The following is a 16572-nucleotide window of genomic DNA, read 5'->3' as shown; positions in this document are numbered from 1 at the left end:
AGAGATCATGGCTGAGCATGAGACCCAAGAGTTTTAGTGACTGAACCTCTTTGCGAGGGTTGTTGAGAAAGTAGATGGGAGGATTTGTGGTACGGTCCTTTCAGAGAGAGAGAGGGAGAGAGAGACAGAGACAGAGACAGAGACAGAGACAGAGATATTTCTCAGGATTGAAAGACATGTTCCAAGTGTTTGACCAGTTCATGATTTTGTCAGTCTGAGTAGAGGGAAGAGGCAGCTGCCTGTCTGTGAGAAGGATGAGAGATGTCATGGCAGAGAGTGGAGCCATCAGCAAAGAGATAGAGGATTTTCCAGAGATTCAGAGAGATCATTGATGAAGATTAGGAATAAGATGGGACCTAAAATACTGCCTTTGGGTACTCCAGCCTTGACAAGGAGATGAGATGAAAGGGTTCTGTTGATAGCTACAACAGAGGAGGAAGCCACACTTTGGTTACGAGAGTGGAAGAGGTCAACAATGCAAGAGTGGAGTTGGCCTTGGATTCCATAGGCAAACAGTTTGGAGAGCAAGGAAGGATGCCAGATGGTATGAAAAGCTCGAGATGTGTCCAGAAAGACAGCCCCGATCCGATGCCACAACTGGAAATCTGATATTGAGGGTCTCCATCCATTGTTGGCAGAGTAGAAGCAGCATGTCCAAGGTGGAGTGACCAGGTCTGAATCCAAATCGATGATCTGAGAAGAGGCTCTTGTTGAAAAGGAATTATTTTATGTCACCCTCGATGATGTATTCCATGACCTTGCTGATGATTGGAAGCAAACTGATTGGTCTGTTGTGAAGGAGATCTGTTTTTGCACATTTTTAATGTAATGCTCTGATGTTGGCTGATTTACAAGCAGATGGAAGATGGCCTCGGTTAATTGACAGGGTGAAAATGGCAGAGAGAGGAAGTGCAAGAGCAGCAGAGCAGGATTTTAGGACCTCTATGAGCTGATGCCATCCGGTCCAGTTCCAGAGTCAGAGTTGAGGGTTACCAGAAAGTTTTCCGCCTTTTCAGGTGCAAAAGACAGAATTCACGGGTAGTTGAGTATGACTGGGAAGGATGGCTACAGAGAGGGAGAGGTTGGGGACACATGATTTGGAAGCAAACACAGAATTGAGGCATTCGGCCTTCTCATGAGCAGAGTCGGCTGTGGTGCCATTTGAAGTGAGAAGAGGGATGGAAGGGGAGCATACACCAGAGACGGACTTGACCAAGGCCACCAGGTATCAGAGGAGGGAGATGCATTTGAAAGCTCATTCTGGTTGCCTTCAATCGGATTTGCCTTCCAGGAGGAGCTTCTACCACCTCCTTTCTGGTCTTTCACCCTCTGCTCTTTCCCTGCTTTGTCCCACACAGCTCTATGCGGATCACACATGGTCCACCATCAACCCCCTTATAGTTAAACTACCTAAATCCAAGATCACTGCTCACCTCCACTCATTTGTTCCTCTTTTCTCCCACCTGTGGAATCAACTTCCACATCCTCTTCAATCTCATTATTCCCTCCAGGTCTTTAAGACAGCTACTCACCACCATCTCAGATCTTCTGCAATCAAAAACCATGATCTTTTCTACCCTCATTAACCCTAACCCAATCGCTCAGGTCAGGTCAGGTATGGGAGCATGCGCCGGAGCAGCGTATCACTGTGTCCGCTTTCTGCCAGGATTCCAGGGGCCTCCGTCTAGCCATCCCCCAGGAGATGACTGGTCCATCCCCATCTCATTGAGATGCTCATCAAACTGCTGCAACCACGAGGCACATGATTGGTCTGTTGGCCGCCTCCACTCACGATGCTCCCTCGCTGAGAGAATCTGGTGAGCAGGATCAGCGTCAGGAAAATGAGCCTCATGTCCATATAGCTACAGTTGACACTCGCGGACTATACAGGTAACAAATTTCATCTGAGTTGTTCTCAGCAACCGCTCATTGGACACAAAGTCTGACCAGCGATAGCCAAGGATTCTCCGAAGAGACCAAAAGAGTTAAGTCTTCATCTCAGATCCTTGGTCAGAATCCAAGTCTCACATCCGTAGAGCAAGACTGGAAGCACCAAGGACCTAAAGACTCAAACTTTTGTCCTCCTGCATAAGTACCGACAGCACCATACCCCATGATCCAGTAAATCCATGACTCCCGAGGCCTGACCCAGACGTCTATTGACCTCTGGCTCACAGCCAGCAGAGACATGAATATCACTGCCAAGGTAAGTGAATCTCTCCACGACCTCAACATCCTCACCACAAACAGGTACAGACAAGATAGCAGCATCCAAGATGTAATTGAAAGCCTGGATCTTAGTTTTGACGCAGGAAACCTGTAATCCCAGCACCTCCGACTCCTCATTCAGTGCCCCGACGGCCCCCTTCAGGGTATCCAGTGTCTCTGCACAGACGACTGCATCATCTGTGAAATCAAGGTCAGAGATCTTGACATTCCCAAAAGATGCACCGCAACTTGATCTCTCCGACATTCTCTCCATAATCCAGTCCATACAAGTGCTGAAAAGTGTGGGGGCCAGTACACACCCCTGACGAACTCCAGTAACAACTGGAAATAAGTCAGAGATGGTGCCACCACACTTCACAGCACTCTCAGTACCAGAGTAGAGTTCAGAAATCAGATCGATCAGTTTTGGTGGCACCCCACGAAGACCAAGAATCCTCCAGAGGACATCCCGATTCACTGAATCGAACGCTTTACAGAGATCAACATAGACTGCGAGCAGCACCTGCCGAAACTCTCGTCTACGTTCGGTGAGGACACGAAGTGCAAGGATACGGTCAATCGTTGACCTCTTTGGTGTAAAGCCTGACTGCTCTGGACACTGGTGCTCAAGCAGATGGTGGTGAACCCTATCAAGAATTATCCGAGCAAAGACCTTGCCCGGCACTGAGAGCAGCGTCACCCCTCGGTAGTTGTTGCAGTCCTGGCGATCACCCTTCCCTTTCCACAGAGGGATAACAAGGCCCCTCTTCCAGTCAGTTGGATGGATGCCTGTGTTCCAGTCAGTTGAGATGATGCAATTCCCTCCTCCTTCCAAATTTGTCGTTTTCCCTCGTCAGTGTTTCCTACTGTATCCATTTTGTCCACCCGATGCATCCTCTCCTGCCCCTTGTTCCTCCGCACACCCATTGTTTGTCCAAGTCTGCCTCTATCTCGGCCTTCAGCTCTGCTGTTGGTGTTTCCCCCCTCTCTCAACTATTCCTTTTGTCCTGTGGTGTCCTGATCCTTCAGTGTCCTAATACTAGCTCTTCCACGAGCCTCGATGATGTATACAAACAATGGGTTTGTTGAAAATTTGTCAAAAGCTCAAATGGTAATTAATTTATTGCTAAGGTTACAATCCTGGACAGGTCACCACTCCGACGCTGGAATGTACTCCACGTATTTTTATCGATAAAATTCTCCTTTATGCTCGTATTTACTATTTGCATGTGAGGTTGAATGGATATGTATTGGTCATCAAAAGGTCTTGTTTCATGAAGATTATTGAAGATAATTTTTTTTTTCCCATAAAACAAAATTATGGCGAACCAACTCGAATCAAATCTTGGCTGATCCGCTCTGAAATCAAAAATGTCTTTGCTTTTAGACTACCCTGTGGCCCAAGTCATGAAGCACATTGGTTTGAGGTTCTACATTTTTGTATTTTTTTTCTGTTGATCCGTTACCATCAACATAGGTGCGCCTCATTGAGGTCGAGCGTGCTGACGTGCTGCGACGTTGGGCTGAGCAACTTTGCAGCTCCAGCGTGAACCAGAAGCCTCGTGCACTCCTTGTCCTGCTGTCACTTGGTGCATTTGACCGCGTTGTCACAGCACTGCACGGGTTTGTGGCCTTGATCTTTCTCGTATAAAGCCACGTGATTATTTAAGATTTGATATTTTGCCTTGTACATCCATGTGTTCCATTGCATTTTTTTTTTATTATTTTGGCCCCCAATTGGACATCAGCCCTGTTTGGGGTTATAATTTGGGCCCTGTCAGTCCGTCCATACCGCTACTCAAAAATAACTGGACGCAGATACTTCTGATTTGGCACGTGTGCAGTAATTGAAGCATGAGGCTCGTCAAATGATTTTGGAATCGGAGACAAAAGTTGTGGCACAGACTATTTCATTTCCAACTTTTGGCAATAAAAAAAAACCTTGTTATGGGAAAGAATAATGCAAGATTGTATATCCTTTCAGGAATACTTATTTCTTTGGATACACTTTACCACCACCACCACCACCGATATCTTCTTCTTCTTCTACTTCTTATTTTTCCTTTCTCCTTTCTCATTCTCCTCCTTTTTCTTCACTTTTCTTCCCTTTTTCCTTGATTCTCCTTCCTTCTCCTTCCTTCTTCCTTTTCCCTTTTTCTTCTTCCTTTATAAAGGGTGAGGTCCAATGGTACCAATCTTCTACCCTGCCTTAAGCCGCTGTCACACCTTGACGTTTTAGCCAGCGTATGGCAACGTATCAAAATGTATGTAAAACGCTGGCGCACGCTGAACTATTGATGTTTTTCCAGTTTTGGACGTATTCATAATGTGTTGGACGTATGCATAACGTATTAGTAACGTACACAGAACGTTTCGATAACATGTAGATAACTTATACCAACGAATGCTTAGCGTGTTGTTGTCGTTCACAACCTATGCCCAACGATAGTCTAACTTATGCATAGCGCGCGGCAGCGTATCGCCGACGATCACGTGGCGTAGCCTATTAAAAGGCTGCCGCTCGACTATTCAAATCATAACCGCACTCGGCATCGAAGTGTCAAGCCGCTGTCACACCTTGACGTTTTAGCCAGCGTATGCCGACGTATGAAAAATTTGCCAAATACGCTGGCACATGTCGAATACGTTATGGGTAAGTTTTGTATACGTTAAGAGCACGCTGGCATACGTCGTAGTACGTCGACAAATTTTAAGCATGCTGAAAATTTTACGACGTATGTCGTTGACACACGTCGACACACGTTACTTGTAAGTTACTCATAAGTCGAAACACGTCGAGGTAATGTTTAGCGTCAGTGTTCCAGACTCCATGTTTTTTTGTTTTTTTTCTTCGGCATGACGGTGATGTTGACACTTCGATTTCTGGTGCGGTTATAATATAATATAATTAATAGGCTACCGCTCAACGATTTAAATCATAACCGCACGAGAAATCGAAGTGTCAACATCACCGTCATGCCGAAGAAAAAAAAAATAAAAAAAACCATGGAGTCTGAACACTGACGGGTTCCTCCTGTGAACCCCATTTTTATATACCAATTCCCCTAAACGCTGCCAATACGCCATTATACGGTAGCTGTAAGTTAGTAACACGTTCAGTAAGTTCTGTGGTCGTCCGGAAGACGTCAAATACATCTACATACGTCAATATGCGTTGGAGATACGTTACTCATAGGTTCAAAGCACGTTACTCATAGGTTAGAAATAAGTTTCGGGTACGCTAAACATTACCTCGACGTGTTTCGACTTATGAGTAACTTACAAGTAACGTGTGTCGACGTGTGTCAACGATCGCGTAACGTGCCTACAACTTATGGGCAGTGTATGCGGAACGTGTGCGTCATACGCTGGCATACGTCGTAAAATTTTCAGCATGCTTAAAATTTGTCGACGTACTACGACGTATGCCAGCATACTACGACGTATGCCAGCGTGCTCTTAACGTATACAAAACTTACCCATAACGTATTCGACGTGTGCCAGCATTTTGGACAAATTTTTCATACGTCGGCATATGCTGGCTAAATCGTCAAGGTGTGACAGCGGCTTTAACCACTAAACTCTTCCATTCCCCTCTGTCCCCAGCCATCTGTCTCCACTCTCCAACCACCCCTGCCTTATTGATATCTCTCCTTACACAATCTTCCCATCTCACCCATGGTCTCCCTTTTTTCCTCCTTCCTTGCTCCCTCAACCTATCCACTCTCTTTGCTATTTTCTCTTCCTCGATCCGCACCAACTGTCCAGCCCACTTCAGCTGGCATTTTACCAATCTTCCGATCAAGCTGACTTGCACACCAATCTCCTGCCTCAGTTCATCTATCCTCCTTCTATCCATCCTCTTCACTCCCACAATCCTCTGACCCAGTTGTTCTCGCAGACCTGCAGCCTCTGTTGTTGCCCGTCAGTGCCATCGTCTCCAGACTGCAAAGCTAGATCGGCGTTAAGGAAGACACCAAACTTTTCCTTTCAATTCCCTTAATATCTTTCTGTCTGCAATCAAACCCTCCACCCTCCTCCATGCATTTGTACCCACCTGAATTCGCCTCAGCATCTCTGCCCCCGACCGCCCATCCCCAACCACCGTTCCCCCCAGATACTCAAACCTATTTCCCTGTCTGATCGCCTTCCCCTCTAACCTGATGTTCATTTATTTTCTCTGCTGCCCAAGCCACATCATCTCAATATTCTCCATACTCACCTTCAGTCCATGCTTCCCAAATGCCTCTTTCCACTCCCACAGTACCTCCTGCATCTCCCAATTGTCTCTCCGATACAACAGCCACATCATCCGCAAACAGTATCCTCTCCAGAATACCTTTAATTTTTATCCTCCTACTTAATAGCTCCATCACCGTGATAAACACGAGTGGGCTGAGAGAGCTTCCCTGCTTGAAACTAATGTTCACGCTTACTTTTTCTGACATCCCAGGACCAACCAAAACTCTTCCCTTTGTTTCCTTCTACATCCCTTCCACAAACCTAACTTCTGCTTCTGATACTCCCATCCATCTCAGTGTCACCATTACCATGTATCTTGGTGCAGTGTAATAGACCTTCTCTAGGTCCTCAAATCCCAATGCCATTTCATGACAGAAAGGGGGGTAGTGTTGAAGGTATTGGAAGAATATATCAAGGAGCTATTGAACAGGGGGGAGAAGCAATGGCGGGTTGGAGCTTTTAGGTTATGTCGAGGGGAGAGTGGAGTTAGTGGAGATCCTGGAGGAGAAGGAGGCACAGACACCGTTAACCTTGTACATCCAACCTCTTCTCCACCAGCTGTTGTTTCAGTGTGAACATCCCATCCGCTATGTCCCCACCCTTTATAAACCCCCGTTGCTCCTTGCCGATCTCCATCTCTACGCTCTTCCTTATCCTCCCATTTCGAATCCTCTCCAGTACTTTCATCACATGACTGAGGACTGTAATGCCTCTGTACTTCCCCAGTTGTTAAACATTACCCTTGCCTTCCATTTTGGCACAATTAGTCCTGTCCTCCAATCGTCCAGAATTGAACCCTCTTTCATACATTTGTCCAACTGACTGACTTCTTTCGCTGCAATTATCATCTCTGTACGCACCTCATCAATGCCTGGCACTCTTCCGTTCTTCATCCTTATTAATGCCGTCTGCACTTCCTCATCCATGATCTCTACCAACTCCACTTTCTCCTCCACATAACACGGAAGCTTCAACCCGCCATTGCTTCCTCCTCGGTTTAATAGCTCCTTGAAATTTTTTTTTTCCCAGAGCTTCAATACTGCCTCCCTCTCTGTCACTAGCCTCCCATCGCCATCCTTGATCGCCCTCGCCCGCTTCACGTCCTTACTATCCCGATCCCTGTCATTAGCCATTTTTATTGATCATCATCTCCCAACCATCCTCTCCCAACTTGTACACATCCGCTTCCATATTATTCCTTGCCTTATCCACAGCTCTCCTTACTGCTTTCGTATTTTGCCCATGCAGGTGCAACAACCCTGCATCCCATTGTCCACCCTTGAGCCTCTCTATGTTCTGCCAAACCTCCTCCTTTTAACCAACTACCTTTGCTACTTCCTCTGTCCACCATATGTAGTTTCTACCCCAAGACAATGCCCTTTTTTGTGATGCCCTTCCACACAAAACTTCTGCAATTCCCCTCTACGCCTCTCCATACTTCTTCCACCCCTCTTACAAACCTTTGGCTTCTTCTCTGAGTTCCTCATACCTGGCCCTCATCCTCTCTTTGTACTCTATGGCAATGTTCTCCCTGCACTTCCCCACACCTTATCTTCTGAGGCCTGCTCTTAACTCCCATCCTTCTCTTCATGCATACAACAAACACCACAGGCTTGTGTTGCATGGCGACGTGCTCTCCCGCCACCGCATTATAGACCTTGATCCACCACAACTGTTGCTTCACTCCCCTGCTTCAATTGTAAAGGGTCAAAGGTCAACGTTGCTTAAAATCATCAATTTTCATCCGATTGACTTGTTATTTGAGCAGTGTTTGCATATTGGGTGACTGAAGCATTTTGTTTTTAAGGTCAAGGTCGCCTGAATTCATGAATTTTTATTTTTTTAGCTGTTTTCATCATATTTAGTACATGGAAGAAGAAGTCTGAATTCAAAGCGAATGTGGACGAGCTTTGCATTTTCAGATGCTTTCTTGTTAATTTTGTGACTGTCCCACTTCTGAAAGAATGAACCAGCTCTGGCCATCCCAGTCCTTGCCACCAGTTCCACCAGCTCTCTGCCCTCTCTATTCCTCATTCCAACCAAATATATCAACACATTCCTCTTCACCTGGTTTTGCTACTCCCAGTTGCACGTCGAAGTCCCCTGCAATGCATAGCTTCGCCTCCAGCTCAACCATTCCCAGCATCCACACCAGTGCCTCCCTGAATTCCTGCCTCTCTGCCTCAGTCCTTTCCGTTTCTGGCCCATATACCAACATAACACACCATTTGCCTCTGTATTGCCAACCATGCCATAACTATCCGTCCCTCCCACCTTTCCACTCTGACCACCTGCTTGCTGATCTCTTCCGACACTATTATTCCCACGCCATTACTCCTTTCATCCCCTCACACGTACAACAGCTTGTACCCTCCTACCACCCTCCTTACCCCGTCCCCTTTCCATCTGGTTTCCTGCACACACAACACTTGTAACCTCCTTCTCTGCATCGTCTCCACTACCTTGACTCCTTTCCCCTAAATTGATCTCGCATTCAAACTACCTAGTCAAACCTCACTTCTGAACGGCTGCCCGCTTGGCAGAGGTAGTAAGGTCTTGATCAGTTTGGGATATTCCGGTCATCAATCAGCATGCAGTACTGGCACATACACACACACACACACACACACACACACACACACACACACACACACACACACACACACACACACACACACACACACACACACACACAATGGTGTCGATGAAGTCGGCACGCAATCGCCTCGTCACACCATTTCTCTGCTTGGGTCTCCAGTGGCGATCCCAAGGCTATGATCCTGGCGATGAAGGGAGGGAGGGAAGGATTGGAGCAGGAGGAGGGAGGTGCTGTGGAGGGAGAGCTGGTAATGTGAGCAGGGTGGAGAGATTTGTTTAGGAGCAGAAACTATGGCCGCTGCAAGGTGCATGTGGATTGGAGGCCCTCATGCTGCTGAGTCGACACTCCATGACTGTTCGTGTCTCCGGCGGACTGTGTAGAGTCCTCGGTGACAAGGATGGGGTTTTTAGGTTGACGTGGCTGGGGTGGGGATGCTCGGTCAGGCGTGGAGGAGTGGTTTGCTGTTAGACACACGGGGCCTGGTGGCCTGTGACCTGGGAAAAGGTACCACGTTTGGTTGCATCTCGGACGTGGTTTTCATCCGAATAATTTCCCTCATGGACTCGTCCAATAGTGGTGATGGCTCATGGTGTAACAGTTTATTTTTCGATATTTTCTGCTCATTGGGAGTCGGTTCTGGTTTACTTGACTTTTGCTTTACTTGTCTCTCATTCCTCCAAATCCCTCCGAATCCACATCGATCCCTGCACTCACTCACTCTTGGTATTCCGATCCAGTGTACAATACTGTATAACATTTAATTATTTCTGAAATTTAGATGCACATTACCATCACCGCTGCATTCCACCTTGAATTATTTATTTACACACGTAACCATCTCTTCGACCAACACATATCTTTTAATTATTTATCTATTTTTATGCACTTCACCATCACCAATCTCCACATTCCATCTCAAATTACTCATTTATTTATTTACACTTTACCATCACTCCCATCAACATACAACTCTGAATTATTCATTTATTTACACTTTACCATCACTGCTACCTTCATACCACTCTGAATTATTTATTAAATGTATATACACTTTACCATCTCCACTATTACCCACGTAATATTAACATACCCACTTTGAATTATTTATTTATTGAAAAACAATTCCCCTTTCTCCAACATTTATGTGGTTATTTATTGCTTTTTTTTATTTTTATTTTTGGTTTATTTAAATCTAAAATCTTCACGTCCCATTTTTAAGGTGCGGTTGGGGGTCTGTGTCCTTGTTGAGGACTTTCATCCTTGTTTTTCTTCTCTTTATTCCAGAATGCGCTATTTTGACCGGGCAGCCCAGTTCCTTGATTGCTGCTTGAAGCATGGCACACTTGAAGTCAACAGTTCCAATAATATCCTTTATCGTGGGCCAAGTTGGGGAGTCTGTGTTCGAGAGTTGGACTTAAGCAGATGCATTACAATCGCACTTATTTCATTATTTCTCCCCCCCCAAACTACTCATAATCCTCTTTCTTCCAGTGATTTTCACATCCACAACAAAAATTAAATAAGAGATCCTCTTGCCCATTCTTTGAACACTGCTTTTATTTCTATCTGTTGTGTAATTATTATTTGAAAGCTCATTAATTTTATTGTTGACAGTTTAAAGCATTGTCAACACACAGCCAGTATGAGCACCATTGTACGGCTGATTATTCGGGTATGTTTTACTTAACGTGGGCCTTTCTCACGATCCTGGGTGGAGTCGGTGTTCGCAGACTACATCCGTTACCTGCAAGGCCTTGGTCTCAATCAGATTGCTGCGCACTACATGCATCGCACTGAAGAAGATGATTGTTGCCATCAAGAAGGCTCAACAGAGAAGCTTCATCCTCACGAGGATCTCACAGAATAAACCTTTTTGGGGACTGTAAGCTTGATTCAATGAACGTCACAGTGATGCAAATTCACATCTCTGTTTGAGGTGGATTTTATAACATTGAATAACACCCTAACGTACCTTGACGACCACGACCACCATTCACCACTACCTTTGACGTCTCCTTCTCCCAGTCATGTGAGTGACTTGATAACAATTCCATTTGCCAGATCACTGTGGCTGAGCTGCTTGTGGAGTGCTCATTAACTGAGTAATAGTCCATGAAATTTCTATTTGCTTCGACAGGTTGCCACGTTTTTGCTGTAAGGCTGACTCATTCCATTGGTTCATAATGTTTTTATCTGTAGATTCCAACAGTAATAACTAAGAACCTACCACTCATTCATGCAATTTTAAACTCTTGTTATTCCTCCCCAATGGTGAAGTTGCAATATGAAGTGGTACTTCATAAGTTCTGCTAGGATTGGTGAGAATAATGGGAGTTGGGGGGGGGAGGGGGAAAGGGAGAGGGGGAAGTGGGAAGAGAGTATAATTACATCAATCGTGACTGAGTGTCTTTCTCCCGACTGCTACTTTGGCCTGCAAAGGCATATTGCGTTTGGACCAGTACAGTTTCAGTTTATGAAGATAGTGTACCGACAATTGTCATGACTTATGAGCCACATCCGTCATGACAAGTAACCTTTTCTGGGCTCTGCAACAGGCCGAATGCTGATCATGAAAGCGATGCCTGGGTTAGGACATAAAAAGGAGATATAATGTTTTGTTGAGTGTCATTCAAGTGGCTTTGTACAACTAATGATCTCACCTTAATGTTTTGAGAAAGATAAATCTGCACAATGGGAGTCATGATAGAAATTGAGGAGAGGTGGGCAGAAACGATAAAGGAAATGAGAGGATGATGTCATGCTTGAACTTGCCTCTATTGCCTTGGCAACCATATCCTTTGCTTGAATGTCGTGAAATATTTATTATCATTATCAAACAGCAAATTTTCCACATACCTGCAAAATCTTGAGCACACTGATCAGGAGGCTGTTGACAAAGCTTTGTGTAGTTCAAAAAGTTAACCATCAATGATTGATGATTACTTGCACGTGGCCACTCGGACATGTACGGACACTTTAGCCCTTCTTCCATGTCCAAGGTTATAATTTAGCATAGATAACTAAATCTTTGTCAAATTCAGTAAGATTGTGTGGACATTTAAGCATGGTTAATATATATCTGGCTTGTTACAGTTGGTTATCTATATTCCATTTTTATGTTGTTGATTTCCAAAAAATCACTGCGCGTGTTCTGCGATTCACGCAAGTGTGACGCATGAAGACGGTTCGGGCTCTGCTGTGCAAATGCTCAGAATGAAAGGGAAACCTGCATTTGTTTGCTTTTCTTTTATTTGACACAATATTTCTTCCTGGCTTGCATATACACCCATACACACACTCATAAACACACACTCACACATTCTAAATAATCCACTGACACATCTGAAAAATGTATAAACTTCTAAATAATGGACTGGCACGTCTGCAAAAACTTTGCATACCTCATGGAGTCATGAACCAAAATCAATCATTGAAAACAAGGACGTACCGCTCACGTGTGACCTGATGATCCCATCCAGCGTAAGCATAGAAAACAAAGCATTGTGACCAGATATCGTACTTGGGTACAAAAAAAAGAAAAGATGGCATTGATGTGTCGGTTCCCAGCGATTTTGGCTTAAACAACACAGAAATCAAGAAATTTTCCAAATACCAGGACCTCAAAAATGAAGTGAAAATATCTTGGAAGCTGAAGAGCGCCGAAATTGTACCAGTGATAATTGAAGCAACGGAGATGTTAAAAACAAATCCCTGGGAATATTACGACAAACGAACTGCAGAAGCTGTGCAGGGCCCGGTTACGATCCTGAAAAGAGCCGTCGGAACAAAACTTTGAGAACAACAAAACTTCACAACTTGGTCCATGAATCGTGATCACTGACTGAAACGGAGGTGGATACTTCGAAGCATGGGAGGGCTCCGTTACACATTCTGAAACCCCTATGTGGAGATAACAAGCAATCGCACAATTAAAATGATTTTGACAATTCGGTTGTACAACCTAATAAAAAACAATCTACCATAATATCAAGAGCAAACTAGAGGAAAAAAATAAAAAATTCCATTTTTCATTTGATGTAGCAAATTCCTGAGTCGCTACTCTTAATGTCAATGTTATCTGTTATTCTGTGGATTCTCATGGCCAACAAATTGTCGAGCCTTTCCTGAGTCATGGTGTTCCTCAAGTTGGCCTAAAATCTGCAGGGAGTTGAGAATTCTTATCCCCCATACTTTTTGAAAAAATGGGGACTGGGGGGGGGGGGTGGGGGATGGTAATTGGCTCCAGTTGTCTGTCCATCACGCTACCTCCTCCTCCACAGTTGTGCAGAAATTCACCAAACTTGATAGTTATGATCACCACATAGCAAAATGGTGCAAAAGCAGTATAATTTTGGCTCTGCCCCCATGGGGTGGGGTGAAAAGGTGAAATACCAAAAAAATGTAATTATGGGAACATTTTTAAACATTTTTTTTTATTAAACTTTGTATATGCTATCCACATTCGGGGACACAACATTGGGGGCCCGGTCATGCTCGAGTGGGTGGGGGCTTCGGGTCATGGGTCAAAACGGTAAAAAAAAAATTAACACAAAATCTGATGTTTGTTCATTCCTCGTGGAACTGCTTGCCATCTTTAAACTTTGCTTTAGGTGGGAAGCATGGGGACTTTCGATGATATGTCATTGTCTTCGCTCTTGTTACTGTCGCCAGAGGAGAGGGGATTGCATTTGGGTCCGTTTGTTTGTTTGTCCGCACAGAACACGAGTGTTTTTTTTCTGCAACCGCTTGTCAGATTGAGACAAAAGTTTCACCATAGGAGCGACGACTCAGGTAGAATGTTTTAATGATTATGATGTCATAGGTCACGTTGTGTGGCAGCCATATTGGAAAAAAGGAAAAACTTTGGACCTCTGTACCTCTAAAACCGTACCAAGGGAAAAATTGAAACTTGTCACGTAGCATTTTGTTCCATGAGGAACAAAACGTTCACAAATATGATGTCATAGGTCACATGGTTTGGCAGCCATATTGACTTACCCTAAAATCTATAAATAAAAAAAATCTTCTTCTGCAGAACAATTGGATAGATCAAGGGGAACCTTCACACAAATGTTCCCCAAGCCTTGGGGATACCAGGGTATTCACAAATAACTGATAGGTCATATGGTCTGGCAGCCATATTGGATTGAGCAAAAATATTTAAAAAAATTATTTCTCTCGAACCGCTTCATCAATCAACGTGAAACTTCACAATTATGATCTCAAAGTGATGGGGAATATATGTTTTAAATTTCAACCTGATTGGACTCATGGTCCGGCAGGCAGAATTTTTTTGTTGTTTTTGATCTGGGTTCCTTTTTTATTGTATTTAATTTTATTTCTTTTGAATAAGACTCACTTTGCCGTGCCTGGATGGGTTTGAGGATAGAGGAGTATCCAGGTTCTTCCTTGTGACTTCATCTTTGCTTTTTGCTTGTTTGGGTTCCTTAAGATGATTCCAATGCAGGACTGTACCTATTTTGTCTCTATTTGATTTGAATTGAATTAATTTTTTTATCCCATTCTGGATTTAATTAAACTAGCAGAGTACCCTCCCTCTGGGTGATCTTGTTCCAAGCATGCAACACGTTCATCTGACACATACCTTTATTTGTGCTGTGTATAAGCAACTGACAGCTCTGTATGCAAAAAAAATATAAACCGGGTTACGTGCATGAAGCAAAACTTACCGACTGCTTATAATTCAAAACAACTCGCAACACTAGAAAATGTGGGGACAGGAATACTGTACTGTACTGTACTGTACTGTAAATGGTGTGATCTCTAATACCCTTTCCCTCCTGGAGGCGGCACTACACGATACACATTTACTTGGAGAATTTATATCCCCTCCCCCTCCCACCCAAGACCACCGGCAAAGATAAAAACACCCCTCTACATTAATAGGGGTCATGCTGATCGTCTGCGTGTAATCGGCCCACAACGTTAGGAGGAGTACCATGACAAACACACACACAAGCAAACACACAAACACTGGTCCTTTAATTATAGTAAGGATAAGAATAAATGTCATGGGTCAGTGTTAAGTGTCTGATCAAAGCTGGGTTGTATCAAAGCGGGACATCTTGGTACCCGGTCATTACTGCCAGCAGTTATAAAGTGGCAGTTTGAGTTATGTCTATTATTAATTACGTAACACACCAACACACAAAATACATCACACAAAACTACACAAACGCCACACAAAACAATTCCTGGTGAGGGTCTGCAGTCTCTGATTGCTCTTTTTCTTGTTTGACATCGTTACTGGTTTGGCCATGAACAGCCTCAGCAGATTGAGCCCCTCACATGTCATGAACCTCGTGCACATTTGACTTGTTAAGTGCATAAAATAGAGTCTGCAATGTTTTGATCTCCTTGATGTGTACTCCAGCTGACTGGATCAGATGTAGGAATATCTCAATTTGTTTGTAGCATGTGAATGTTCGAAGCCTTGCTGTACACCTCCAGAAATGCATCAGATATGTCCACTGGTATTCCATTGATGGCATAAAGTAGAATTTCCTCAAATATTTGTTCAAATCTGCAGCTCACTTTTCAGGTGATGCAAAATGTCAAAGTGCTGCTGGTTCTGGGGTTATCAAATCTTACATTGCTACAATCTTCATAACAGCAAGGCAGATTCCTGTATCTCGGTGAACTAGGTTGATCTGTAAATGGGGAGGCTTCTTTCAGGATGCTATCACAAAAGACGTTGAAGGCCTCCTTTATCCGCTGGTACTCGAAGGAGATGGCCAGCTGAACTTCTCTTTGAGCCCCTTGAACACTAATAAGTTTTGCTGGAAGGGTAACTTGTCGTTGTTATGAAACAATTAAGATGAGATGTGTGAGCTTCAGACCAAAGAATGAGCTGAATTTCTCCAAGAGGCATAAATTTGTGTGAGATTTGTCCGGATTGAAAGACATGTTCCACGTGTTGGACCAGTTTGTGATTTTACCCAGATCTGCAGTGAGCGAAGAAACTACTTGCCGGTCGGTCTGAGGGATGACATGGTACGGCAGAGGGTGAAGTCATCAGCAAAGAGATAGAGGATTTTCCAGAGAGTCGGAGAGATCATTGATGAAAACCAGAAAAAGAACAGGGCCCAGAACGCTACCTTGAGGAACTCCAGCCTGGACAGGAAGAGGGGATGAAAGAACTCCATTTAGGGCCACACGTTGACTGCGACAGGAGAGGAAGTCTGCGAGCCATGAGTGGAGATGGCCTTGGATACCATAGGAAGAGAGTTTGGTGAGCAGGGCAGGGTGCCAGACCGTGTCAAAAGCATGCGATATGTCTAAGGTTATGGCTCTGATTTCATGTTGAGGACCTATATTTGGATATGGCATTGAGGACCTCCATCCATTGTTGGGAGAGCAGAAGCAGCATATCTCGGGTAGAGTGACCTGGTCTGAAACCAAATTGATGATCGGAAATCAGGCCATTGGAGAACAGGAAGGATTTAATGTCTGTATGACAAAGATGGGAGCGTTCTTGGTTTATGAACGTTCTCCCCCGCCAC

At 44.3% G+C, this 16572-nt stretch overlaps 1 protein-coding gene across 2 annotated transcripts in view; it reads left to right on the top strand.

Annotated features, from left to right (window-relative positions):
* Positions 1 to 14604, top strand: part of WDR11 (WD repeat domain 11) — a 154627-nt gene extending 140023 nt beyond the window's left edge. For both annotated transcript variants that reach the window (XM_085888613.1, XM_085888604.1), the window contains exons 28-30: positions 3686 to 3831; positions 10334 to 10413; positions 10753 to 14604. In XM_085888613.1, the coding sequence (XP_085744739.1) occupies positions 3686 to 3831; positions 10334 to 10413; positions 10753 to 10916 (390 nt within the window). In that variant the 3' untranslated portion in view covers positions 10917 to 14604. The remainder of the gene's footprint in view (positions 1 to 3685; positions 3832 to 10333; positions 10414 to 10752) is intronic.
* The last annotated feature ends 1968 nt before the right edge of the window (positions 14605 to 16572 follow it).

This window comes from Eptatretus burgeri, chromosome 1, assembly GCF_056783735.1.
Source record: "Eptatretus burgeri isolate ZD-2024b chromosome 1, Ebu_testis_v1, whole genome shotgun sequence".
Classification (NCBI taxonomy): Eukaryota; Metazoa; Chordata; class Myxini; order Myxiniformes; family Myxinidae; genus Eptatretus; species Eptatretus burgeri.
Note: the sequence above shows the minus strand (reverse complement) of the source record. Positions and strands in the feature narration are given on the sequence as shown.